The sequence below is a fragment of the Pholcus phalangioides genome, unplaced genomic scaffold (assembly GCF_987345545.1).
Source record: "Pholcus phalangioides strain wild (caught in Gottingen) unplaced genomic scaffold, Ppha-v1.0 ptg000042l_1, whole genome shotgun sequence".
Lineage (NCBI taxonomy): Eukaryota > Metazoa > Arthropoda > Arachnida > Araneae > Pholcidae > Pholcus > Pholcus phalangioides.
Genome location: NW_028301628.1, coordinates 5,873,044 through 5,900,729, shown reverse-complemented (window position 1 = coordinate 5,900,729; position 27,686 = coordinate 5,873,044). Strand labels below are relative to the sequence as shown.

Sequence of the window (27,686 nt, the reverse complement as noted above, 5' to 3'; positions counted from 1 at the left end):
AATCTAGTGTTTTCTAAAGTTGAACATATCACCCCCTGAGAAGATGGTAGAGGCTACTTGTATAAAATAGGATCCCATGGTTTAGCTCAAGTAGTGAGACTATGGGAGAGCAAAAATCTATTAAGAAGAGGGAAGTAGAACAAAAAAAAAGTTTGGGATCAGGGCCGCAACTAGATATTTTTTTCGGGGCAAGGAGGCATTTTAGCGCCCACATACAATGTAGAAGAAGAAGTTAAAGGGTGCATTCGGCGCCCCTTCAATCCAGCGTTCGGGGCACAATACCTGCCTGCTCCCCCCCGGCTATGGCCCTGTTTGGGACACTCTGGATTAATCAGTAAATATATGTTGTTTAAATTTTAGGAGGCCCTAAAAATCAGGGGGCCTACTTACCCATGCAAAAATCGGGCATTAGATATGAGTTAATTGTATAAATCAAATAAGAACTCTCGCTCAGTGTCTCATTAAAATATTATTCTATATAAGCCAAGACCAAACCTTTCGTGCTCACACTAAATCAAGCCATTTACAAAATAATGTTCTTTACAGGTTAATGTAAAACAATGAATTGCTTTCTCATCGAAGCTCACTGACCCCCCGATATGTTTCCAAGGAGACCGCGGACCTCTAGTTAAGAACCACTGTTCTAAGCAGTCTAGTGAGGTTTATCAAATTAAGAATGAGAAATTTCATTTGAGAAAAGCCATCCATGCTGACTCTTTCTGATAAATAGGTTCTAATGTATGTGAAACTGTTATTCTATTCATTAATGCTTGGTATAATGGTAGCCCTCATTACCCACTAACTTTTGAGAAGAATATCTTGACAGTGGCAAAAGATGTTGGCATTGATTCAAGTTTATCACTTCCCATCAAACTAATATCAGTAATACCGGAACTTTAACTCTCTCCTTGTAAATAATTCAAGTTACGAGAGAAGTATATTAGCTGAACATAAATCAACTTGCTGGCTAATGTTCAACTAATAAATATGAATATAAGAAAGAGTCATTCAATATATAAAAGCATTTGGGTATGGAGGGTGTTTTTCTTACCAGTGAAATTGAGAAAGAAAAAAAAAACATACAGTTTTTGCACAGGGAGAGAGAATTACTTTCACAAAATTATTTCTAGGGCCACTCATGAAAATTTTTAATATAGCATTGTATTTGAAAATTCAAGCAGAGATGAGTATCTTCAGATAAGTTTTCAGTGAGGTCAAATTAACCACAAAAACACAGAAGCATTCCTAAAATGCTAGTTCAGTAAAACCTGTCAACTTGAACACCCTCATTCATTGGACAATTGTGAATGGTAATCTCATAAGTCACCATCATAATAAGGAATGTTAACAAGTGAAATGTTCCTGTCCCATAATCCATAAAACTCAAGGAATATATCTTGGTGTAAACTATGCATAAAAATTTTAAATGGAAGGCAAATGCCCTCTGACAATCCGCAATAGACTGAATTACATAAATATAAAAAAATTCGGTCTAAGAAATGTAGTTTCCATAGATTTCCTGCTAGCAATTTATTATGCCTGGGTACTTTCCCTGCTTCAGTATGCTATCTGTGCCGGGGAGGAGCCTATGAATCAAAACTTAAATTCGATTAATATCTCTCTAAATAAAATATTATGTACAATATTCCATTTAACTAGAACTCATTATCAAAATGGTTTCTGATTTAATCTCAACAAATTACATACGATAAAAATATTAATGTTCATACGGAGAAATAACTCATGATTTGAAATCAAATCTGTATCAAACCTGGAAAGCAAACAGGGAAATTCACATTCACAAACTCAAAAAAAACCCCCATTTTCCTAAAGCAGTTTCTTTATCTTGCAAGAAACTACAATAACTTAAACCATAATTTAAAACATGAAAAAGATTTAAACTCTTTTACGAAATCCTTATTAGCTATATAAATAACCAATAACATAAAATTTCTTTACTTTAAATGAAAAATAATTAGATTTGGAAACCATTTTAAAATTATAATAAAATTAGAATTGGCTCGTGATTAGACTGATTGGAAAACCATATTTTTAAGGCTATGCCATTCACTCTGCTCTATATGTGGGTTTGCCACCAACATAGATGTTCTGTGTAGTTTGCCGTGAATGGATTGCACTGATCCCTTAGGCACAACAAAAGTGGACCAAATATGTTGTATGTGTATGTTCATATACGCGTTGTGTTGTAATTACTTTGTGTATTTATGTATTACATGTGTGTGTGTGTGTGTTGATAAATTCCTGTTTTGGTTTCAAAATTCTTCAACACAGAATGCCTACAGTATGGTTCCTCTATATCTTGGACACCTCTCTAACTTGAACAAATTTTAATAGAATTTGGTTGAAAACTTTGACAGAATGTACAGCATATTTTAGTTACCTAATTCACACATGGAAGGAATGCAAGATTTTCATGATGTGAGTAATTTTGAGAAATAAATTAATTTTGCTGATCGATATCCGGGAAGTGCTGTCAGACAAGCTTTCTGGAATCCTGTCTTGGACAGGAAAACTTTTAGAAATAATTTATATATTCATAAATGGAATAAATTTTAAATTGTAAGCCCTGATATAAGTAGCAATTTAGTTCATGAAACACCCATAATAAAAAAAGAAAAGAAAAAAAAAGGAATATATATGAAAAGGAAAAGAAAAGAAACACAAACACACAAATTTCAATAATTGAATCTTCTTTATACAAAAATTTGTACAATAAAATTACAAAAATAAATTACATTTTTACAAGATATTTTTGTACATGACTCGAAATATGGCAAATAAATTGTCGAAACTGCATATTACTATTATCATCATTGTTTTGGCACATCTAAAAGAGCTCCTTTGTATAATGGATTATTTGACCAAAGCCATCTTCATCCTGTTATTACTGGAAAAAAGAAAACCATGACCATTATTGGAAAATTTGGACAAAAAAAAGAGAGAATTACATATATACATATACAGGGTGCATAGGTAATAGGGTGTAAGGCATTTTTTACTGGCGAACCATTGGGCCTAGAGGCATACTTCCAATTAAAAAAGGTATCCAAATAACTTGCAGTACTCAGATATGTCAATCATGTTGCAAAAAGTTGCATAGTTATTAAAACAAAAAAATTAACTTTTTATACCACCCCCATGTGCCCCATAATGATGTTTTTTTCCCAACTTTCCTCAATTTTTCGAATTCAAATATTTCACTGAATATTGCATTTTAGAAAAGAGACTTTTTTTAGTTGATATCAGGAGAGACAGGGCAATAACTTTCTAATTTGGGTTTTTTGGATACCCGGCGATGGTATAAAAAATTATTATTATTTTATTTTAATTACTGCACAACCCCTTGAAACATGATTGAAATACCTGAGTATTACACGCTATTTGGGTACTTTTTTGGAAGTATGCCTCTAGGTCCAATGGAGTACCAGTAATACACCATATGCCCTGTTACCTATGCAATCTGTATATATATTTCATTACAATTGTGTTAATATTAGGCTAAGGTAAACAAATAAGTGATTCTCCCTATATGTTAGTGATAATTTTTACCTTTATCTGGAGGAGTATGTAGTTTGTCCAGGAGGAAGAAAAATCAAACTTCAGTCCAATTTCCTGAGTGAGAAGCTCAGAAGACTTTACCATTTCACCGAAGAAAGAGTCTTGTGAAACCAATATACACTTAGAGGAACATTGAAGAATATCAAAGATGACAATATATATATATCGATGAACGAGGAAAGATGGTCATCTCACGAAGTCTAATAATTGAATCACATATTTATATATATTCATGGTAGGTAAAAAAAAAACTAGTGGGAAAAAATCCTGCAGAGCAGAAATGACTTAGTTGCGGCAATTTCTCAGCAATGATTAACTGGGCTAAGTAGTGACATGGAAGGATTATCTGTAAACATATAAAAATATATATAATGAATATTTTTTGCAACATTATAAAGTTTCTTGTACAAACTTCTGTTAAGAACATAATAATAAATTCATCAACTTTTTATAACAATTCTCCTATATTATATAGAAAAAAAAAGGAACTCAATTTTTGCCACTTTATCAAGAACTTGAAGATAACTGTCTAATGTGTAGCAGAAATTTGATTAGCAAAGGGGGAATGATATTACACAATGGACATGATAAATACACAAATACAATCATACCTCGTTAGAGGTGTGTCACTCTCAAAAGGGGAAAAAAATATGACCCTGTAAAAGCAAAGTGACCATAATTTATATTATTCACCATAATTTTTGCTTCCATCCCAAAAAATCATGGAATTTTGCAAAAGCCCACACAAGATATAGCTTTTTGCAAGGAAAAAAAAATTCAAGATCATCAAAATGTATTGAAAGGAATAAAAATTATATTCTCCGTCCTGTGAGACAACATAAAAGAACAATTTCTATAATTTTTTGTAAGTTCATAAAAAAATCTATTCTTGATTGTATAAATCACACTTCTGTTCTTGATATATCGATAATTGCCAAACTCCTTTAGCGAAATAAACTTATATAATTATGACACGAGGGCAGAGAAAGAATTTTGAAACCTGTGGATTTAAGAACGAAAAATTATGCCTACATATACAAGGTGGAAACTTAAAGTCTGTTCTACTACAAATGATCTGTAACCCATTGGCTATACAGAAATGTACTTTCAATTAGACAATGTATTTAAAAAAAAACATGCCCATCTCAGAGATGTGCCATTTACTTTGGCAAAGATGGCATATGTACCACGCAGAATTTAATATTTTATATAGTCTCCTCCCCCATCATTTAATTTTCAATTAGAAAGTTGTTATCCTGTCCCTCCAGAGCCCCAAAAAAGAAAATTCCATGTTTTTAAATGCAACATTTGCTGAGATATTCAAATTAAATACTACTGGCCGTTATGAGCTGTCCAACTGTCCAAAATAAGCTTTTCTGTTGGATTACGAGGGTTCCCCCTCATTTTCAACGATTTTTGAATCAAAATACCTCAACAAGTATTGCATTTAAAAACATGGAATTTCCTTTTGTTGGGCTCAGGAGAGACAGGATAAAACTTTCTGATTGAAAGTTGGGGTGGGGGATACAAAAACAAATTTTGTGCGGGACTTGAAACCATCCTTAAAAAAATGAATGGCACATCTGAGATGGGTATGTCTGTAGAACTTTTCTAATTGAAATAATGTTTCTATAGCAAATGGTTTACAAGGTGAAACTGACTTATTTTTCCACCCTGTATATAGCAATCATCAGTTAGAAATATAAGATATATCTGTACCTAATTTGGATGGATGATTAGGAGGAAGTAGGTGTATCCCAGCATTGTGTGCTGCCCTGGCCACCGCATTAACAAAATCTGAATCTGTATACACTGATCCCTCAGAAGAACTAGCAACACTCGAACGGACACTAGATGCATTGCTGTGATCTGTGGCACTTGTCCATGAAGATGGTGGAGCTGTAGTAAATTTAAAAGAAAAATTTATTAACTATTTAAATTTATTCATTATTTTAAATATTTTATTTAAAACCCATGAACGTCATTTTGTGTTCATATGCAAACATTACCGTGTGCAAAAAAGAAAATATATTTACCATGGGTTTGAGCATAATCTATGTCTTCAGCAGCGCTTGAATCTGCGGAATTATCACCACACCATTTTGGTACTATCACACCATACCTCCCATTGTTTTGAGGTTGACTTGGAGGTGAAAACTGATAATATGGTGAATCTAAGATGAAAAAACAAAATGGTTTCATTTGTATCAGTTTTTGAAATTATGTATTATTCTATAAATATTTGGCTATTTGTGTGTTGAATTCCTCTATACAGTCCATACCGCTTAATATGAACACATTGGAACTCTGGGTTTCTGATAACAATAAAATGATAGCTATATATGAAAAAAGCCCTGTTCGTAAGTACAGTGACCATACATCCTGTTGTTTGGTTGAACAACAGGGCTGGAACTAGAGGAAAACAGAGGGGGCAACTGGCCCGGGTGGCAATTTTAGGTGGGACACATATATGGATCACAGCGAACTATGGACTGATTATGACGTTAAATACTGAAATGTTTGTTAATGGCAGAACACGCTTCTAGCTTCCAACATACTATTGCAGCCTGATAATGATAACTTACAGGAAAAAAAAATTAAGTTTGGTTAAACTTTAGCTGCAGAATGCACAAAAAAAAAAAAACCTTTTGACAAAAAAAATTTGATAGCATTATACAAAGTCCTGATAAATATAAATAAATTTTCCCCATTTGTACTGGTTCCTTGCACCTTGCAAAAGTGATAATGATCACATTATTCATGATTCTAATAAGCAACATCAACTGTATTTTACATGCATAAAACTGCTATTTTTCATTCAACACAATTTAAAAACTCAAAATAATTTTGCTGCTTACTGGGATTGAACCCAGGACATTTGTCTTGGGCCATCTGTAAAGACCGATGACCAGGATGAGGATCACTCGCTAGTGATGCTAGAGATGACTGAACAGCTCTGTCCATGAGTGGGTTAGAGCCAAAGGTTTGAGGCAGCGACCTCTGAGTATTTACATTTGGGTACTTCATTCCTGCAAGACCAGGAGGAGTTGGAGCCCTCTTGGCATCACTGGGTTGGGGTGGCCGAGATAACGAACTCCATGGAGAACAGCTGGTCGCCTGTCTGTTTGAATTGGGAATGAGGAGATTTCTATTGACTGCACATGGTGAATAGGAAACATTTAATGAATTCTCTTGTGGCAACTGCAAAAAAGAGAAAAAAATTAACTTTCAATGTACTTCTAACAAATTTTAATATAATTTCATCTGAATTTGGGTTGCATTTCATGTAAATAATTAAAAAGTAAAATTCTTTAAAAAATACCAGAAAATTATAAATTCTGTAGAACTGTGTGAATTGATAGCTGAAATTAATGTTATGGATGAATGAATATAGGCATGGAGATTACTTATTACATAATTTTGAAACAGTTAGAGAAATCAATTACAACTGCTGTATACCTGTGGTCGAATATTCCTGAGTGGATAATTGTTCCTGACTGTAGAAGGCGTACCAGTTGGAGATGCCCCAGCACTTGGTGGATGATCTGGAGGAGGTGGTATCAAGTCTGCCCAATTCACTATATTGCCTTTCACGCCACCTTTAAGCCTCTTTCTCCTTACTGGCAATCCATATTCATCTGCACCAATAAGATGGAAAAATTATGTATATGTACAGATGTCATTTAAAAGGAAGCAATAAAGAGAAATAAAATCAGAGAAAATCTTAATTAATTGGAAGAATTTTTTTAAGAAAATAAAAAAAAATTCAACACAATTTCAATTCCTTTATTCTATGCATACAACATAGTTACAATAACCAATGGAGTATATATAACAAGTAAGAAGGGAAAAATAAAGTTCTCTCTCAATCATGCTTTTTATTTATTTTTTATATATTAAATGAATTTAGTACATGCTATAATGATTAAGATAAGAGATAAGATAAAGGACAGTCAACATTCAATTACACACATTTTTAGCACACTATAGTACTCTGGTCCCAAATACTCTGTCATTTTCCTTGAGCGTCTTTAACACTTACGAATTTGTAAATGTTTAAATACGTTTCATTTCATAAAAATGAACATTGGCAGTAGATGGCTATGAATAAAACAGTGGTTCTCAGAGTCTGCATCATGGTTCCTAAGAGTGTCTCCAATCTTCTTCAAGAGTGTCATAACAAGATTATATCATACCCACTCAGCTATTTGAATTGCTTTTTCTCTACACTATACTGAGGAGCTGTTGTGGAGGCAGGCATGGGAGAACCAATACCCCCCAGCATCAATGAAGAGGCCCGAATGATCCAATGTACATTCATGCATATGAATTGATATCATCATTATCTTTCTCCTCAGTCATCATCATCATTGTGTCCCCCTCCTTTTCGTGCCACCACCATTCAAGTCTATCTTCCCATTTGACATAGTTGTAGTTACAAAAAGTTTGAGAAACAGGGATAAGATGTAGCATATTTATTTTATTTTAACTCTCTAACATCAAATCTGTTGATCTAAATACATGCTAAAATTGAGGACGAACATTATTGTCATAGATGTTCATTATAGATCTATAACAATACCTATGCATCTTTACACATGAGAAATGAGGCTTCAGTTAAACTCAAGACCATGTTATGTTTAACATTCAAGCAAGTGAAATATTTGATATAGATGGGAGCGCATGATGACCTGTGAGTACAAATATGAGATTTATGAAAAAGATTTTCATTTCATAATTGGCTAAATTCTCAGCCTTGCCACAAAATGCTGTGAGGGCATGAGCACCCTCTGACTAGAGGTAGAAATTCAATAATCAAAATTATTCCAGAAACAACAGAAGTTTCATTACCCAGAAAAAAGTTAGATGTCAATGAATAAATAAATTGCATACATACCTGTAGTATAACTTCCTGAGTCACTGGATGGGCTCACCATGTTTCTGGCTTCAATTAATTGTTCCTTTGCACTATCTGCAAACATAATATGTGAGTAAAGTGAATTTAAAAAAAAATCAATGAAACTATATTATTAGATTTTAGAGACAGAAAAATACATAAAACTGAAATTTCAATTGATGAAATCAATTTATTTGTTGTCTTAAATATGAGATAGTGGGGAAAAAAATATTACCATCTATTAATCTTGTTTCCATATCATACATTCTGTCTGAGCGTCTACTGCCATCTGAACCACTGCTTTTCCCTTCATGAATCTAAAATAAAATTATAACATTCAACTATTCATTTGAAATTCACACATGCATAGAATAAATTACACATGAAGCATACTAATTTTTATTCATGAGAAAAATGTTGGAAAACTAAAAATATTTGTGATTACAGAAAATACAGTGTGAGCAAAATGTCTATGACACATTTTTAGAATTAATCAAAAATTAACCAGTCAACATAAAAATGTGTGGTTTGCACTAAAATACTGATGGCATAGAGTTTTTTTAATGATAAAAAAAAAACAGTTTGAAATTTCACTAACAGATGTCACTGTATCAGGGAAAAACGACATAACTCATAAAAAGAGTCATGAATAGATTGGACCTCTGTTCTGTTACCAGATTTATATAAACACTTGATTTCTTCTGGTGGAGATATGTCAAAGACGCGTTTACGCCACATGTGTAACCAACATCGTGGAATTGAAAACTAGAATCCCAGGAGTGATCAAAACTCTTCCGCAATCAATGTTAGCATTAGATTGTGGGTCGAAATTTAGAAATGTTTAGATGTAGCTCTAGCTGCAAACTGTACTCATGTTGATTATGTTATCGTTTTATACAACACAAATAAAAACGAACGTCAATTATGCACTGTTTGTGTCACATTTTATGTGTTATGTGGAGTTTTCATGACACAGTGCCATCTATTAGTAAAATTTTAAATTATTTTTTTAAAGTTAGAAAAAGAAACTATGGCATCAAAGGTATTTAAGTGCAAACCAAAATTTTTACTGCTATCACTTGATTTTGAAAGTAAGTCATGAACTTTTCGTCCATCCTGTATGTTGCATCAAGTGGAATCGTTTTACGATTGAAATGAGTAAGATAGACCAAAAACACACATATAAGGCTTACCGAGCTAGACGGGTGACCAATGGGAGGATTGATAAGTGTAGTAGTTGCATATGGTGCTGGCACAGAATGATCCTTCTTATAGAATGTAGTCATGTTGTGGGTATCGACCTCAGCGTAATCTGATGTACCACCACTAGGTAAAAAAGGGGAATACAAGCTGTAATATTTGAAAAAAGAAAAAAAAATACATGTGTGCTAGCATGAACATAACATTAAAAAAAAACAATCTCCAGCTCAGACCTTTTTTACAGAAGTAAATTTTCCTCCCCCATAGGAAATGGATAAAGATTTGAAGATAAAGGAAGCAAGGAATAAAAGAATCGAAACAAACCAAATTGAACAGATGGAGAACAAGAAATTCAGTATTTATGGAAGAAAGTGAGAAGTTATTTACAGAATGGAAAAAACTAAATGCTTTCAAACAAACAAATTTATAATTCTATTGAATGCTGCGACTAATAATTTTTAAATTTTCACTATTGAAAAAGGAATTACAGTTAAGTCTTCATAAAATGTTACGTAAAAAGGTTTGGTGCAGAAAAATAGTTTTTAGTACTGAGTAAAATAAGAAAAATGTGAGCACATATGAATATTCTTATATACACTTTCATTCGTAGGCGTACACAGAATTTTCTCGAGGGGGGGGGGGAATCTCCAATGTTTTTTCCTTCTGGGGGGGGGGTTTACTTTTTCCCCCTGCAAAATAACACTATAATCTTGGCTGGGGGGGGGGGGGTTTAGGACCCCAAACCACCCTCCCCCCTTGTGTACGCCGATGCTTTCATTACATAAAATAATTAGTTAAAAATACAATTCATTTCATATTTTTATGTGCAAAAAATGTTTGTGAAATGATGCAACTGATGTATTAAGGTAGCGGTTCTCAAATTATGCATCATGGCTCCTACAGGCATTGTGATCTTCTATCCGGGGAAACACGTTAATTTGGTATACTGATGTGTGCCCGTAAAGTGTTTTCAAGTGATTTCTTTCTAGTCTATTCTAGGGCATCGTGGATACTTGATGACAAGGCCAAGGCAACTGCGGGTTGAAACGTTTTATAACCAATGGATTAAGGTCTTAAGTCTCTTATGTTCAAACAGTGCATCGGAGCAGGCAGTGCTTGAGATCAGACAGTATTCTATAGAACGCAGGGGCGTTGGAAGTGTTTCAAACCCATGAGCGGTCATCTTGAGCTTCATGTAGGGAACTTTGATTTCTGAATCAAATCTGTGGGCACAGTGCCTGGCTCTGATACCACTGAGAGAATAGAGCCAAGCACCTCCAAAAATAATTCAGAACAAGAATTTCTCACATAAAGCTGAAACTGAGCACCACAGCTCTAAAACACTTCTGACGCCCTGTTTACAAGTATGATTTCTGTTTAATTAAATCATTATTGTTAAAAAATTATATGAACACATTTTCATACATTAATAGGTACCACTCATGACGGTGGTTCATTTGGGAAAAACTTACCTTATGTAACTGCGTTCAGTTCCAGTGTTCATGTTAGCAAGCATCTTATTATCACTAAGGGCACTTTTTACCGTTGGTGTAGGATGCCAAGCTTGGTTGATCCAAAGAGTTTCTCTAGCACTGACACCAACCCTACATGACAGTGTAAAAGAAAGATCCACAATGAAAATAAATAAATATAAGACTAAATATCTTACGATAGGAGTGAATAGAATATCCCTGTCATAAACTTTTTCTTGTGAAATTATTACATTAAATCATTATATATTAATTCAAAATAGTTTTATGACTCTCAAAATGAATGAATTACCTTATATCATCAGCTTTGACCGTTGGAACTACAAAAATACAAAAAAAAAAAAAAAAAAACTTATTAGACAATATGTTAAGCTCAATTAAATAATAAAACTTGCAGTAGATCTTTTATATCACAATCATTCTGAGAGAAGAACTCACCAGATAAATGAGCCTGTAGACCTTTTTTCCATGCCATTCTTCTTTTGATAAACAGGATGACAAACAATATTGAAAGCATTACGAAGACTAGGCTTGCAATCAAAGCAATAAACCATGGCTGGCCTAAGATCTCATTGATGCTAGAAGATGTTGGTGACTGAGGTTTCTTGCCAAATGGTGTTGATGCAACATATTCTGCAAATCATCATAATCAATAAGTAAAAAAATAACTAATATAATAAAAATTGTTTGTCATAAAAATTTAAATTTATCTTCCTTCCATGGAAGCGTTTCATCATAAGAATTTGTAACAGAACATATTTCATAAATATTAGTTTTCAGTAATGTTTCAAATCGCAATATAAGGACCAAAACAAGTATGTAAATTTTCATCTTGATAATGAGACTGAATGAAAATACTGTTTTACCAATTTTTGGATGGGCTGGTGATGTATATGGACCTGCTCCAGACAATGTAAATGCAGCCACTGTGATGCTGTAAATTTCTCCAGAGGTCAAGTTATTCAAGGTATAGGATAGAGTACTGGCATTTGTTGTGAGCAGAGAATGCATGTGGCCTGTGCTATCATGAACTTTTACCTAAGAAGAGGAAAACACAACATGTGTGTGACACCTTTGGGAAAAATGATGTTGTTGATATTCTCTGAAGAAAATTTATGGATATGCTGTTCACATAATATTCTACAATAAAACAATTTCACACAAGCAATTACTGCATTGCTAAGTTATTTTTCTTACTATTTTTCTACAATTTATCATTAGTACATTTGACAAAAAAAAAATATTTAAAATCAAATATTGCTATATTAATCCTAAAATTTCTGATTGATCAGACCTCCTTGAATTTAGAAAATTGCTATATTCAGTATAACTGGGAAAATGTTCAGGGTACTTGTATAATTAGAATAGCAGTACAATATTATGTTCCACAAATTTAATTTTGATAATTTTCGCCACCACACCATAATAATTTCTTGAACATAAAGGGCAAATAAGGCTGCAACCTACAGTTTAGTGGCAATTCTGAATGGCAGCGGTCATTTTTTTTTTCATATGCCTTGTCAAAAGTTGGTGTATTAACTCCTTGGGGTGGGAGGACAAGGGAGTTCATTGGCTCAATATTTATGAGGTAGCAATCACTTTTCTGTGTCATCTTATCACTGTTTTTGTCGTACCTCTGTGTCAGGGGAAAATTATCACTAGGACTAATCAGGCATAAAACTTGCGACACTTCTAAACTAACCTGGACTACTGCATCCTCATAAATTGAAAAATCCTTATTTACGAAAATTTCTTACCACATAGCCCAATAAAGCACCATTCTGGTGTTTGGGTGGTGGTTGAGACCAGATTATTCTAGCTGAAGTTGGGCCTATTACATCAATGTGAAGGTCATCTGGTGGAGCAGAGGGTGCTAAATGAAAAGAAAAAATATTACATCAATCAAAAAAAACTGAAATAACAATTCATTCAATTTTTCATGTTTCTTTCTCAATTGAAACAATGTGTGCATATTTTAAGTTTAATATCATAAGTTTAAATGTGAATGTAGTAAAATATTGTTCTATCTAAAAAGAACAGTATGAAACAACCGTAAAGGAAAAAAAAAACATTCATGTCTACAGGGTGCCCTGTAAGTGCTAATGCGGCCTTTATATCAATTGCCTGTCACAGAGGTATGATTCAAATTTAAAAAATACTCAAAAAGGAATTTAAAATTTACCCTATAACAGTTGTGAGAGGGAAAATACAGTGTGTCACAAAATAAAAAAAATCTAAATTTTCATATGGTCCCCCTGTCCTCTAAGTTCCAATTAGAAAGTTTTGCTCTGTATTTTCTGACTGAGCTCAGGAAAAATATGCCACATTTTTAACTGCGATATTCACTGAGATATTTGGGTTCAAAAATCAGAGAAAAGTTGGCAAATAACGGCAAACACTGAGGAACAATGTGACTTTTCCTCATTTATGCTGTCCTTTTTAAATTTTTCTCCAATTTTTGAATTCGAATATCTCTGCAAATATTGCAGTTTAACACATAAGATCTTTTTTTGTTGGACCCAGTAAAGACAGAGCAACAATTTTCTGATTGGAAGTTAGAGGACAGGAGAAACATGAAAAATTAGATTTTTATTTATATTTTGTGACACACTGTATTTTACTCTCAGAACTGTTGCAGAGCTAGTTTTAAATACATTGTGAGCATTTTTTTAAGTTGAAACCATACCTCTACCACAAACAGTGATATAAAGGCCACATTAGCACTTACAGGACACCCTGTGTATGTATATATATGTGTGTGTGCAGTATATATATATACATACTATAAAATTATATAATATATATAAACATACTATAAAAATTATATAATATATAAATACATACTATAAAAATTATATTATATATATATATATATATACACTAAAAAAATTACCATCTTCAAGAGTTAGGGCCATCTTTGAATTACTTGGAGGTCCTTCAACGCTTTTGTAGAACGGAACCAGAAAAAACTCATACTTGGTAAACTTTTGTAAATCTGTTAGAATGTATGATGAAACTCCATGATTGAGGACTGTCACCATGTTATATTTCTGTGGTCCACCTCTTAGCTCACGGAATCGGATATAAAAGCCTTCAACATAGCTCACTGGTCCTTGAATCTGAAATGATAATTCAATTGATTGAAAAAAATTCTTAGATGTTGCTCATTAGAAATCACTCACATGCAGTTTTTATGCAGACTTAATATTTTTTGTGAAATAAACCTTGACTCTTACAAAGGAAAGCAGAATAGAAAATATTTTATAAAGACACTGATGCTGAAACTAGGAAAAAAGCACTCACTTTCCAGAGCATTTTAACAGAAGTTGAGCTGATTGGGATGGCATCCTGAAGAAAAATCACAACCAGGCTCAATTTACTGCGAGCTTCATCCAAACTGAAATGGGCTACGCTACTTGAAAATCCTACAACAATAGATGTAAATTAATAAAGAAGATTCAACAACCCGTGAAAAAATATTACCTTCTTCATCTCAAACCGTTATCATAATCAACAATTTTTAGAAAAAAAAATTGTATTAATAAAATTTTCATTTAGCAAACGTGACCTACATAAACAGTACAATACTACAGATGTAGCAAAGAGTATACAGGACAATGATCAAGAGTAGATCTAAGGACTTTTAGAGTAGAACATGCATAAAATTTTCATCAGAAAGAATTTTAATTCAAAACTGAGTAGAAAAAGAAAGATTCAAAGGATATGAAAAAAAAATTACCTGTAGTTTTGACCACATCCGACATTGGACTCGGTAGACTGAGACCATGAGAGTTTTCTGCTCTGATGAAGAACACGTATCTTGTATCAGGTCGAAGATTTTTCACAGTGAATATTTCTTTTGATACCCGGTTTCCTGCAACCATCCATCCACTTTGAAGATCACTGCTATAGTATTCAACTGCAAATAGTTAAAAAAAAATAATGATGAGGTTAATGTGATTCTCAATCAATACTGTACACTTGGTGGTCATCAGCTTCATCAGTTGACAGTTTTAAGCAATTAAGCCATGGGATCATGCTGTTGCTATTAAAAGGTAAGGCTAAGATAAAAAGGAAACCTTAGTGCTTGCAACAGTAGTGAAGCTGACTTTTTTTTATAAAGATATAGATAAACAGCACAATAGGAGCTTGGAGTCCTTGAACAAGTATCAGAGAAATCCCCACGTGAATGAATTGCTCAAAAGCAGTTGTTGTTAAAGTATTCAGACTGAGCTGTCAGCCAAAAAAAAACTCTGGGTCTAAACATGTAATGTGTGGTGGTTATAGACTGCAAATAGCAAGGTGAAATGGGATGTCCAGAATTGTAAAAGACAACATATGAGCAACAGCAGTACAGAAAATTGCAGCACATCTTAATCAATTATCCTTTCAAATGAAGCATATTCTAATTTAACTGAGCTTTAGATAAAATAGTTCATTCGTCCTTAAAAGGCCTATGGAGAAATTCGTTTTTTAAATTTCAAATCGAGTTTCTACACAAAAAATGCAAATTGGAAAACAATATCAATTTGTCTTTATATTAAAGAAAATGAAAATGTATCAAACAATAAAATCAAAATAAATCTGTTAAATAAATATAGCAAATCAAAAACAAATCAAGTGACTACACACCAATATATCCAATAGTAGAAGATGAACCGATTCTTTGATTCCGTTTCCACGCTAAACTTACAGAAGTTTCAGTAACATTCAATATTACAGGTTTAGTAGGAGGACCAGGAAAAGCAGAAGAATCTGGCATTCGGTGAAATATTGCATTTGGATTTCTAGGAGCTGAAAGCACAGAGAACAGAAACTTTCATTATCAGTGTATTTGGTGAATTGAAATGGGAAAAAATTTACACTTGGTTTTGAATTTCTTTGAACTGTGTTTACCAGTATTACAATTCATATTGCATAAACAGTCATGCATAATACTTGTGCTTACAATGTTATGAACTATATTCATATAGGGGTGGTTCACCAAGTTCGTAAATGGTGTCTTTTGAAGTTGAACTTAAAAACATAGATACATTTTCTCATTTTATAATTTTTTACAGCAAAAATAAGTGCATATACATAATATTGAGGAATAAAAATAATTTCATGAAAGCCTACATTCGACAGAAAGCGATGCACTCCATGATGTTTCGCCACTTTCACTAGATGCGGTACAGGTATACAAGCCTGAATCAGCAACTTGGAGATCTAAAATTGAAACAAATATTAATGGAAATTTTGTTAATAAAAGAAAAAAAAATCAATTCATAGTTAATTAATGGTATATCAGCTTCGTTTATTAGATTTTTTTTATGTAGGAGTATGAATAAATGAGTTATTATTTTTCAAACATATTCAACATATACAACATTTACCAATTATTTGCAAAGTTCCAGAATCCAACACAACAAATCTTGGATTGTCCAGATTGACAGGTGAATGATTCACCGACCATCGAGTTACAGGTGAGGGTTCTCCTGATGCTTCACATGGCAACATTGCAATGGTATTTAGTGGAAGAGTCTGGTTAGCTGGTCCCAATCTTATAACAGGTGGAGGCAAATCTCCGACAGCTGAAGTATAAAATAAATAGCTTAGAATGAATACATTATTTATGAATTTAATCTCTCAAGTGTGCAGAAAAAATTTAATAACTGCAGCAGTACTGAAGTTTTAGTAACTAAATATTGAAGCAGTAATGTGATACTCGCTTAATTGAATCATGGCATCTCCCTACATGGGAATGTTTTGAATGGAACCTGCAATCTTGAAATGTCTACATCTTGAACAACTCTCTAACTATGACAAACTTTAATGGAACTGTTGGTGTTTGTCCAACTCTTAGGTTTAACTGTAGTATCATACTTCACGAATAAAATATGAGGTCCATGTTCCATTAAAAATATCTTAAAAATCTTCCATCTAGACCAGACATCTTCAACCTGTTGCTCACGAGCACCACGGTGCTCCATGAAGCCCCCAGAGTGCTCGATGATCATGTTTAATTTCGTGCTAGTGAGTACCTGATCAACGTTCCAATCAAACACCTTGTACCAGCTATATTCAAGGAATGAAATCATCCTGATTCCATGCATTTGTATGTCAAACTTGCTGGTAGGGTGCTCTTCTTTTGATGATGGGTACAGACAGTGCTCATGACTAGAAAAAGGTTGAAGAGCTCTGATCTAGACCATAGTTTCCAAAACTTTTTGTCCCATTGCTCCCTTCTTCAGAGATTTTTTCTCTCTTCGCCACATAGCACATACATAGAATCCTGTTATAACCATAGCTTCTATCGCCCCCCGCCCCCGGACCATTCCATCACCCACCAGGGGGCAATATTGCCCATTTTTGGGAAACACTGATCTAGACTGATAACTTTATGATATTCATGTTTCTAGAAAGGTTTCAGACAGGAAATGGACTACTTATAGGTCACAGAGATCAAATGCTAAATAATTCTCATGAAGAAAAAAAAGGGATATATTATGATTAACTTTTCTGTGAGAATTATCATGGGAGTTCATTTTCCATAGCAAACTGAGTGATTGATTTAAGCACAAAATCAGATAAAAGATATTGTTCACATAATTATGAGATAGTAAAGTATTATAATATTATAATATTATGTATTATAAATATTATTCTCACATTTTACATATGACTGATTTTATTAAGAAATTTCTCAGATTTACTTACACGTTACTTCCAGATAAGCTTTTGCCATAGTTGACCCAATGCCTGACAAAACAGAACATATATAAAAGCCTTTGTCATCTTTCTTGACTCCAGAAATAACCAAAGTCCCATCACGAGTCACTGAAAAACGCCCGTATGAACGTTCTGGGAACATCAGAACCTACATTGTAAATAAAATGTTGAATTTAATGTGGATGTCTATCTTGAAACAAAATTCATGTGTCTAAAAACTACAGATATAAAACCTGAAATCCCAATATCAATAAAATTACACCCTTGTGAATATTCTCCCCCAAAGCTGTTCTTGCAATCATATAGAAAGAGTAAGAGAATATACATATTTAGGCATTATTATACAAGACCATATGAAATGGAATAATCACACAAACAATATTTATAGCAAAATTAGGAAACAAATTACAGTTTTATATAGATTAAGAAACATCATAAGTCTGGAACTCCTTAAGACAGTCTTCCATGCATGGATCCAATCAAGAGTAACTTACGCAATAACGGTATGGGGAAATGCTTACCACGACAATATCAAAAATTTAAATAACATTTACAGTTTCATGAAACACAATATTTTAACTTTAATAATTTAAACCTATTTAATTCAGATGTTTTAACACTTGAACTGAGGCAAGTCTACGTTTACAAGAAAAATAAAATCTGAAATGTATTTAGTGTTACACACATAATATAATTACTGTTCCTCTCTTTCTGATCATAGAAAAATTTATTAAGCTTCAGGACAAATCGATTGCGTCCCCAAGAGCTGCAGAGTGTATGTTTTGTTTTATTGTCTTATTTTGTATATTATTTGTAGTTGTGTGTGTTATTTTGCAATTAAAAACAAAATTATCAGTGAATTCAGGTAAAAACAACTATAAGGATGTGCAGAGGCAGACTTATATGATTTGCCTTCTGTGGGCTACACAAATTTTGCTATCCTTCATGTCACTCTTTTGGTCACTCACATGCTTGCATGTTTTCTTAGTCAATCTCCAAGTAACTCACTGATCTGGTCTCTGGATCTCTAGGCCACTCGTTTGGTCATTCCCATGCTTGAGTGCTGTTTTGATTGTGCACGTGCTCTAGGTGACTCACATGCTTGCACATGTTCTATAGGTCAGTTTCCCAACCTTTTTTGTCCCATCACCCCCTTCTTTAGAAATATTTTTCTCCCATCGCCTATCAATGCAATTTAACCCATAGGATCCTATGTCATACCCGTAGTTTCTACCGCCTCTCTGGAACATTCCATCTTCCCCAGGGGGCGTTAACTAATTAGAGACTGGAACTTCCAATTTATTGCTGAAGTCATAGTTTTTGATGTACCCCTGCATCAGGAAAGTTTTCTGACAAGGATGAACTGGGTATCGAACTCGCGACACCTCTACACATCCTTTGGTACTTTAGAAGAGTATTTTATCGACCTAGAGGATGTGTGAAATATTGAAAAATTATTCTGCAAAATGTGAAATAAATAACTGTGAATAGGAATGTGTGAGATAAATAGAAAAAATAAATTATTAGTTTATAAAGACAACTTGCAAATTATTTGTTCGCTGACTTTTATTTCTATCTAAACTAATTAGTGGAGAAGCTGCCGATATTTACATTACCCTATTGCTGGTAAGAGAAAGCATCAAACTTTCCATGCAGTATTAAATAGATACTTGGTTTCAGGAAAATTAGTCATTTCCAATATGATAATTTGAAGCAAATTGGTAGCACTAAAATATGGTATAATTTTTCTTTTTTATCATTTCAGGATGATTCTAACAGTGAAAACCAAAAATTAGTGTTGCACTGGTGCAGGTTGATTGTGAAAGCTTTAAAAGCTTTATTTGTGATTTAGGAGGATCCTTTATTGAAGGCATTTTAAGCAGTAACTGAGGAACAAACTGTCATATTGGGAAGAAAATTTACCAACCTGATTGCCTTCTTTAGTCCAAAATACTGATGGTGGAGGGTTCCCTGAAGCACTGCATTCAAATCTAGCTATACCATTGAGTCCTACTCGTTGATTTTTTGGAACAGCAAGAAATCGAGGACGTGCTAGTTTAGAAAATAACAATAAAAAACAAAGCAGGAATTTTAGTTATTATTATACACTTTACAGTTTTGAAATTTCATATTTTTCATTTTCAAACATTTTCCATGAAACAAAACTACACGGGAGTTCTTTACTCACAATGAACAGTGAGTGAAACGGATGAGGAAACTGTGCCAACTAAATTTTTGGCTTCACAGACATATATACCATCATCATCTGGAATGACACTTCTTATAATCAGGCTCTTGTTCTCTGCGATCAGGCTCCTATACAAGAGAGAGAGAGAGAACGAAAAAAGTGTCTAGTGTTGATAATTAAAACTTTCAATCTATCAAATGAAAAATCATTTACGATGTTTAATTCATCACAGTATATAGTAAAACTCAGATTATCAAGTTTGATTGGGATGAGCCTACATCAGAAAATTGGAATTTCCACATATAACCAAATACCGTATGCATCTAGACTCTAGTGGTTAAATATCATGAGAACTAATTACAATCAAACATACATTCAACAGGCAAAAACAAAATACAGGCAAAAACTTTTTGCTTTGCAACCACATTACTAAGTTTCTGAAGCAACATTATTTCTGATGAGTCACTGCATCATTGCTGCTTTAACCAAGAAATGCATTTTGAAAAATTGTGCTAAAAAGCATTTTTGTAGAGCATATTTACTCTTGCAAAAGTATCTCTATTTCCGCGTATACTATATTTCCAGTGGTAGGAGAATTTCAAACTTCTGCGATGACTTCTTCATCCCCAAGGAAAAAAATTATTGATTCCTGTATTTGCAATAAAATTAGTTCCTTTGATGTAAAAATTGAATTACTATTACTAAACCATACATGCACCTCACAAAATTTCCTCTAATGAATTTCTAACGATTTTGTGCAGGTTGGAACATATTGCATGTGCATATGTATGACCCCTAGCATATTTACGTAATCAGAATTATGCATATTTAATGTTCTATTGGTTCTACCATCTGTCTTCAACCTTAGAAGTGAAAATTGCAGGTGCCTGAATTTTTGCAATAAGTTGAAGGCCTGCTGCTCTTTGTGGGAAGCAGAAATTTAATGACTGCTCATAAAAGTGAGATTTCAATGACTATTATAAAGGTAAAAGTGATTATATACCTGTCTATTGGGAGAGTTTTATCTTCTCTGTACCAAGTAACCAGTGGGTGAGGATTTCCACCAACTCTGCATTCAAACTCAACATCTGCATTCGATAGTACAGTGACATGCTCAGGTTCTTTCATGAAAAAAGGTTTGACTAAAGAGCAAATAAGAAACATTCATTAATAATTCGTAAAAAAAAAAAAAAAAAATTTACGTAATTTTAGCTAAAATCTTGAATCCATTAGTATTTTTGATTAATTTGGATTTGATTCATTAACATTTAACACATTTAGAAAGTGCATATATTCATGTGAAACAGAATAAAAATAGAGTTCGTTCTGAACTGACCATGTACTGCTAAATGAACAGGCAAAGATTCTCTAGTTCCAGCCATGTTCTCTGCAACACAGGTGTATTGTCCTTCATCACTTTGTTGAATTTCTGATATTATCAAGTCACCCGGTGGAAGGAGCCGCAATCGACCTTTAACATTCAGCTGTTCGCCATCTTTTTTCCATGAGACAACAGGTTCAGGGTAACCTAACATAAAAATTGCAGAGTGTCTCGTTGAGTAATTGCAATGTAACCTTTTACATAATTTTCATTTTGTTGTTGTTGTTGTTAATAATAGTGTAATCCTGGCAATAGACCTATAGATTTGCAGTACACATGAAATAAAAAATGAAATAAAAATTTTAATACCTTTGGGTGGAGTACATTCCAACGTAGCAGCGTCTCCCATGGCCGCCAGAACATTTTTTGGTGAAACCCGGAAATCTTCTCGTAACACTGCAAAGAAAGGTTAAATAGATTTAGTGTCTGTGATGCAATAAAACATCTCTTAATATTTGAACCTGGATATGATTTTGAATGGAAAGGTCGAACATATATCATTCGAGGCCATAGCCAGGGTAAGGGGGATATCCCCATTCCTTCAGCCCAAAATGTTAGAAAATGGCTCATAAATATGGTTGAGTCTATTGGTAATCTAGATTTGGCTCTTCCCCCCCACCCCTGGAAAACCAATTGAAAGAAATTTCAAGTGACAATAAAAACCAGGACCCTAATATCAGCTTTCACATTTTTTTTTTCTTTGGCTTGTATCAAATAAATTTATACTAAAAAATAATGAAACTGAATGAAATGTGCCATTGGGTGAATTTGATATTACTAAAAATAAAACACAATTGGGTCTTAACAGGCCAATGTGGCTCCTCAGGCAACGTGTTACTCAAGAACCACTAAATTATAAGTAAATAAAAAAAATTATCAAATCAATCAAACCAAATTTATTCATTTCCAACATACAGAGATTTAGATTAGTTTAAAAAACACATATTTATCATCCAGAGGCTGTGATGGATGATTGAAAATTTACATGATAATTAATGAATAAAATATATAAAGCATACGACATGAACAGAAAAATAAAAAAAAAGAAAAGATATAAATTGCAAATGATTTCTTATAGCTAATATGAAAACAAACGATTATACGTTGGAACATTCCATATGGATTTGTTTCAAGTTACTCTATTGTTTGTGCATTAAATAAATTTCAATATTCAAGTGAAAGTGTCCAGAAAAATGCTTGGGTCTCTGGGCTCTACAAACTCGGGCCATGTAAGGAAAAGGGGCCAATTTAGCTGGGGAAGAAAGTAATCTTGTTGCTCTCGACTGCCAAAAATTTTGATTTTATATCGATTTGATTTTTTTTACCGTCCCCCTGAAATCAATCCCCCCCCCCCACTTCTGCAATTGCAATTGAAGAAGTGGTTGGTGTCCCTTTTGTGTCCGCCCCAGTTCTAGCACCGCTGAATTATTTCTCCTAAGAATTCTGAGAGAGAGAGACGATTTTAAATTCACCCCGGGTCCCCGTTGATCCCCCCTCCCCCAACTCAAATCGGGTCACCGAAATGAATCATGGTCCCCATGGCCATATCTTGCAGCAGGGACAAGCACTGAAATATCAAACACAACACTAGCTACACACTCAGACTGTTAGGTGCACTCACTTTGTTCCAGACTCTGCCACGAAGCTGGGCTGGAAGAGATCTCACAAACGGGATGTCCGGTGGCAGAGCCCCTGGCGTTCATTCATGCAGCAGGGACAAAAGGCTGAGATGTTTGACTTTCACGGGGCCCCTTACAATGAATTTATATTATAAAAAATTTAAATATATATAGTGAGAGAGAGACGACTCGACTTTTTTTTTAATTCTCAGCCGAATATATCAATGAAACGGATATTTTCTATAGACATTATTTGCCTAGGTGAACTCACAAAGAAAAGCCATATGGCCTCCCACAGAACTCAAACTCAGGTCCTCTTGCGTACAGGGCAAGCATGCTGCGATTCCACCTTGGGGCTGTTTGCTCAATTTAAGAGACGTGTAATGCTTCTGCTTCAGCACCTCATGCCACAGTGCGCTTATGATTCAGCTGAATCATAAGCAGATAGACTCGTCGTATGGGGGAGGGACACTGAGGATGTGTATAGCAAACGGGGGGGGGGGAAAGGTCCACCTCAACCGTTCCGCCTGTACCAAAAAATAACTTTTTTACTGAACGGGATGATCACCCTTCCGCCCTTTCCCTGCACCCGCCTACACACTGCCGTCTTAAAAATGCATGGGCCCACCTAGGCATGGCACGGGGAGACTCACAAAAATTATAGATTGCTGAAATTTTCGAGAATTTGCTGGGTAGGGCTTCAGAAGAATCACTTAAGTGATTTCCCCACCACCAGCCACGGCTGATGGTGGTGGGGGCGGGCGGCAGTGCCGTCTTAACGCGTGGGCCCACCTGGGCAGAGCCCGGGGGCCTCATAAAAATGAGATCTGATTAAAATTTACTAGAATTTTTAGCAGGTAGGGAATCAGAAAAACCACTTGGCCCGGGGGCCCACGATGCTCTTAAGACAGCCCAGATAGGGGAGAAGGGGCATGATGCTTTTAAGACGGGCCTGCGCTCTGAATAATGAAAGAATATTAAAGTGCACTCCACCAAACGTTTGTTTGCATCATTTTAGGACATAAAGGAACAAACATATAGCTATTTATTAAATTTCAATGAATTTCGAATTTCGCCCACAAATGATAATGCAATAACTACTATCGTGCTGTTTACGCCATCTATAGGCTTGTAGTTGCACTTGAAACATAAATGAACATTGAAATTGGTTCCGCATCCACCTAACAGATGGCAGCACACAACTTTCAAGCACTATTATTATATATTTTTTTTAAATATTTCCAGATTTAACGGTTAATAAATTACTTTTTTTCCATATATAAAATTTTATTTTGAATTACATATTTCATTAAAATATTGAAACCATTTATCGATTGTAAAAAAAAAAAAATTGAATTTGAAATTTACACGAAGGGCGTTGGCAACGTTTTTGAACGTCTTTTCAAGGCGGGTAAACAATGTCCGGCAGGTGTTGAGAAAAGGCAAGTGTTTTTTGTCGGCGGTGATGGAGTTCTTGAGCGATTTCACGCAAAGAATCCTCGGTAAGAAATGCGACAAACCCAAGGAAGAGACGCCGCAGTTTAGGTTCGAACTCGAATTGGGAGCGCGCGGCGAATGCTCCGAATTTTCGTTTAAGAATCTCGTTGTAAACGCCATAAAGGCCCGGGGCGGAAACGACCCCAACAGCTTCACGAAGTCCGGAGAGGATTCATCGCTGCCGTTCATCAAAGACTACATCGACAAAGGCGCCGGGTATGATGAAGGTGACTCTTTCATAGACAATGATGAACCATATGATGAATTCCTACCTCCCAGCGTCACCACCGAGTTCGGAGGCTTCTACATCAACAATGGGAAGTTGAAACTGAAGAGACTCGGGAAACCGGCTTGTGATAAGGTGTCTAAAAAGCCCTCGCTGTCCAAGAAAAGGGTTGTGCTACAGACCCTGAATAAAAAGAGGCCGCAGCAGTTTGTATCGAGGCTGTCTAAATCCAAGAAACCTGGGATACCCCTCTCCGTTGTCAAGAATGATCCTGTCCAAGGGACTAACTGTAATCAAGGTTCGGTCGCAGCGAAATTCATTAAGAAACCGCAAGAACCAACGATTGCGGAGCAGACAGTGAGTTCGGACAGTACGAGCGATGAAGTACAGATAATTGGTGTTTTCAGGAAAAGCGGCGACAGTAAAAGCACTATCAGTCCCCAGTTGTTGCAGAGAAAGAAAGAAACCGTATCGCTGAAGGGAAAGAAAACGGGCAAACAGATTAACTTGAAAAGGAAGGAGAAAAATTCTGTTGCCGCTGGACAGAAGAGTGTGAGTAGGAAATCGCCGTCATGTGCCAAAGGTCCAGTTAGTGACCATATTTATGCGTGTTCTGCTGAAAAAGCAGATAATAGAAGTGAGAATTGTAGTTCCGCTGTTGCAACAGCAGCGTCGAATAATGTCAGTTGGGGAACTGCTTATTGTGATTTCGTCGAAACTAGGTCGAGATTCGTAACTAGCGAAAGTGAGACCGACCCGTGTTCACAAGAGGACAGCGATTCAGAGCATATATCCCAGCCAATAGCAATTCCAACAAATTTACCAGTGCCGTTACAGGAAATGCTGACTTCTTTCTCTGAAAGTTCTGGCAGTGCACGTAGTCATAAAGAAAGAGACATTTTCCTACACAAGATGTCCACCAACAAAGTATTGCTTAAAATTCACGATCAGTGCCAGACTCTTTCGAAGAACCAAAGTAATGGCGTTTATGAGTATTTGTCTTCCTTGTTACATCTGAAATCTAAAACTTTGAGGAGTAAAATCAAGAAGCTGAAAAAGAACCAGTGCGAAGATAGGTTAGCGAAATTAATGTCGGAACTCCGCGAAGATATTAGAAACGCTTTAAGTCTGAGAGAGTCTGCAGCACAACAGAAGCAAGTGTTTGGAGCATCTTCAGAGAATTTGTTATCGCAACATGTACCGAAAAGCGGCTTCGAGTGGACCAAACCGATCTCAAAACACTTCCGTGAAATCCTTGATGTGAAATTGTGTTTGTTGAGGGAGTCTGGGCCTCGAAATATATCAATTGCACATAGCATGAGAGAATTCGTTGATTCGAACCTTCTTAAACTTTGGCCACCTGGTTCGATTGATCCCGCAATCCTCCAGAAAAAAGTTCAGTTATTTTTGCTGTGCAAAGAAAAATAGTTTCACATAATTCAATTACTAACATATACCGGTTTATATATATATTTGTTTAACCTTTCGCAAACATTAATTTATTATTTTTTCACTCATATTCAAGATGTTGGTAATGCATATTATATCGCTATATTTTTAATTTGTTTTGAGAAACGCACATGCAATTGTTTGTATGATGAATATTAACCATTTCATTATTGCAGCGTTTGTGTTTTAAATTCGTTATTTGGATAGCTTACAAGCACTTTACGTACTTACGCAGGGCGACGAGAAAAAAATCTATACCTGTGCGGGACTTATTGTTGATCCCTGTACCACCTTTTCTTTTGGTAGACAAAATTGTAACCATTTTCCATCCTTTCATCTTGGATTTGGCGTCTATCAGAGGCCCCCCAGAGCCGTCCCTGTTTGAATGTAAATTTGTATTGTTACTGTGTGCCATTTTCTTTGAAATTTTGTTTATTCTTTCACTGGTGCCTTGTAATAACTCGTTCGAGTACCTAACAGGGTGTTAAGAGCATCATGGGTCCCTGGGCCAAATGATTTTTCTGAGGTCCTGTACCATGCCCGGGAGGGAGGGCATGCTTTAAGACAGCACTGGTTCCTAGGAATGTGCATGCATGAAATCACATATGGTAGATTTCACTCAACGAACCCTGTAGTTGTCTTGAGGGAGCAAGCATTCATGTATTACATGAGCAATCTGATTATTAAGCTTTCACACACCTTGTTAGTATCCTATGACACTTGATGCATCAACAAATTTGGTATAATGGCTTGACAAATCCCAGGCTCCTAGTCGCCATGGCTACTGAAAAGTTGGTTTCAGCGCCTTAATTTTCTATGTCTAGATTTTTTTTCAAACTGTCAAGCCCTGTGGTACACCAATGCTTGGTGACTGTTTTTTAATTCCCAGACTAAACTCTGTACTACTTTCTAGGGTTATTGCCGGTTTGCGAGATATCACTGCTTTGGCATAATAAAAAACTAGGCAACAACAAAGTTTAACGTATATTGGAAATTACCTAATGCATCTGTCACACCTGTGTGAATAATTAGTTTACTCCTTAACGAATTGAAAATGATTAAAGGTTGCCGCAAAATTTTAGAGGAGTTTAGAATTGATTTATGCCACAAGATATAAGAATAACATTTAAAATTTTCTGGGATTGATTAACACTTTTGTTGGTAGGCAGTAGGCACCATAGCCCCCACATCCTGGAGCAGGGCCCCTAGGCTGGGATCTTTAACGAACCCCCGACCAGACTTTCACAGGGCCCCCCTTTATGATGAATTTATAGCATGAAAAACCAAAAAAAAAAGATTGAAATCCTCCCGGGGCCCAGGGCTGGAGCCTTGTCAGCTCACCCCTTGTGGGGGCCATGGTAGGCACACACATAAATTCTGAGAGTGTGCTTAATGTTGCTCTTGGGCTCCATTGTAGAGATCACACAAAAAGAAATTCTCGATAAATAT

At 35.0% G+C, this 27,686-nt stretch overlaps 2 protein-coding genes across 3 annotated transcripts in view; one reads left to right on the top strand and one right to left on the bottom strand.

Moving 5' to 3' along the window:
* Positions 1–2,697: 2,697 nt before the first annotated feature.
* The window catches only part of LOC149063909 (roundabout homolog 1-like), a 140,008-nt gene continuing 115,019 nt past the window's right edge, over positions 2,698–27,686 (bottom strand). The window contains exons 3-28 of one of the 2 annotated variants that reach the window (XM_089255457.1): positions 21,756–21,842; positions 21,402–21,593; positions 21,069–21,207; positions 20,066–20,193; positions 19,805–19,929; positions 17,866–18,025; positions 16,542–16,739; positions 16,285–16,374; positions 15,799–15,960; positions 14,906–15,085; positions 14,470–14,591; positions 14,060–14,285; positions 12,924–13,039; positions 12,033–12,204; positions 11,605–11,799; positions 11,459–11,486; positions 11,149–11,280; positions 9,670–9,826; positions 8,712–8,793; positions 8,477–8,551; positions 7,039–7,217; positions 6,438–6,780; positions 5,616–5,753; positions 5,299–5,478; positions 3,571–3,925; positions 2,698–2,908 (exon numbers count right to left, since the gene is read on the bottom strand). In XM_089255457.1, the coding sequence (XP_089111583.1) occupies positions 3,882–3,925; positions 5,299–5,478; positions 5,616–5,753; positions 6,438–6,780; positions 7,039–7,217; positions 8,477–8,551; positions 8,712–8,793; positions 9,670–9,826; positions 11,149–11,280; positions 11,459–11,486; positions 11,605–11,799; positions 12,033–12,204; positions 12,924–13,039; positions 14,060–14,285; positions 14,470–14,591; positions 14,906–15,085; positions 15,799–15,960; positions 16,285–16,374; positions 16,542–16,739; positions 17,866–18,025; positions 19,805–19,929; positions 20,066–20,193; positions 21,069–21,207; positions 21,402–21,593; positions 21,756–21,842 (3,650 nt within the window). In that variant the 3' untranslated portion in view covers positions 2,698–2,908; positions 3,571–3,881. The remainder of the gene's footprint in view (positions 2,909–3,570; positions 3,926–5,298; positions 5,479–5,615; positions 5,754–6,437; positions 6,781–7,038; positions 7,218–8,476; positions 8,552–8,711; positions 8,794–9,669; positions 9,827–11,148; positions 11,281–11,458; positions 11,487–11,604; positions 11,800–12,032; positions 12,205–12,923; positions 13,040–14,059; positions 14,286–14,469; positions 14,592–14,905; positions 15,086–15,798; positions 15,961–16,284; positions 16,375–16,541; positions 16,740–17,865; positions 18,026–19,804; positions 19,930–20,065; positions 20,194–21,068; positions 21,208–21,401; positions 21,594–21,755; positions 21,843–27,686) is intronic. The other variant, XM_089255458.1, reaches the window with a different exon arrangement.
* On the top strand, positions 24,470–27,509 carry LOC149063910 (ubinuclein-2-like). The gene has a single exon (XM_089255459.1). It carries the CDS (start codon positions 24,531–24,533, stop codon positions 26,214–26,216), a length of 1,686 nt encoding a protein of 561 aa, XP_089111585.1. The 5' UTR covers positions 24,470–24,530; the 3' UTR covers positions 26,217–27,509.

Coding starts and splice junctions, on each gene's coding strand:
- LOC149063910 (XM_089255459.1), top strand. CDS start 24,531: ATGGAGTTCTTGAGCGATTTCACGCAAAGAATCCTCGGTAAGAAATGC.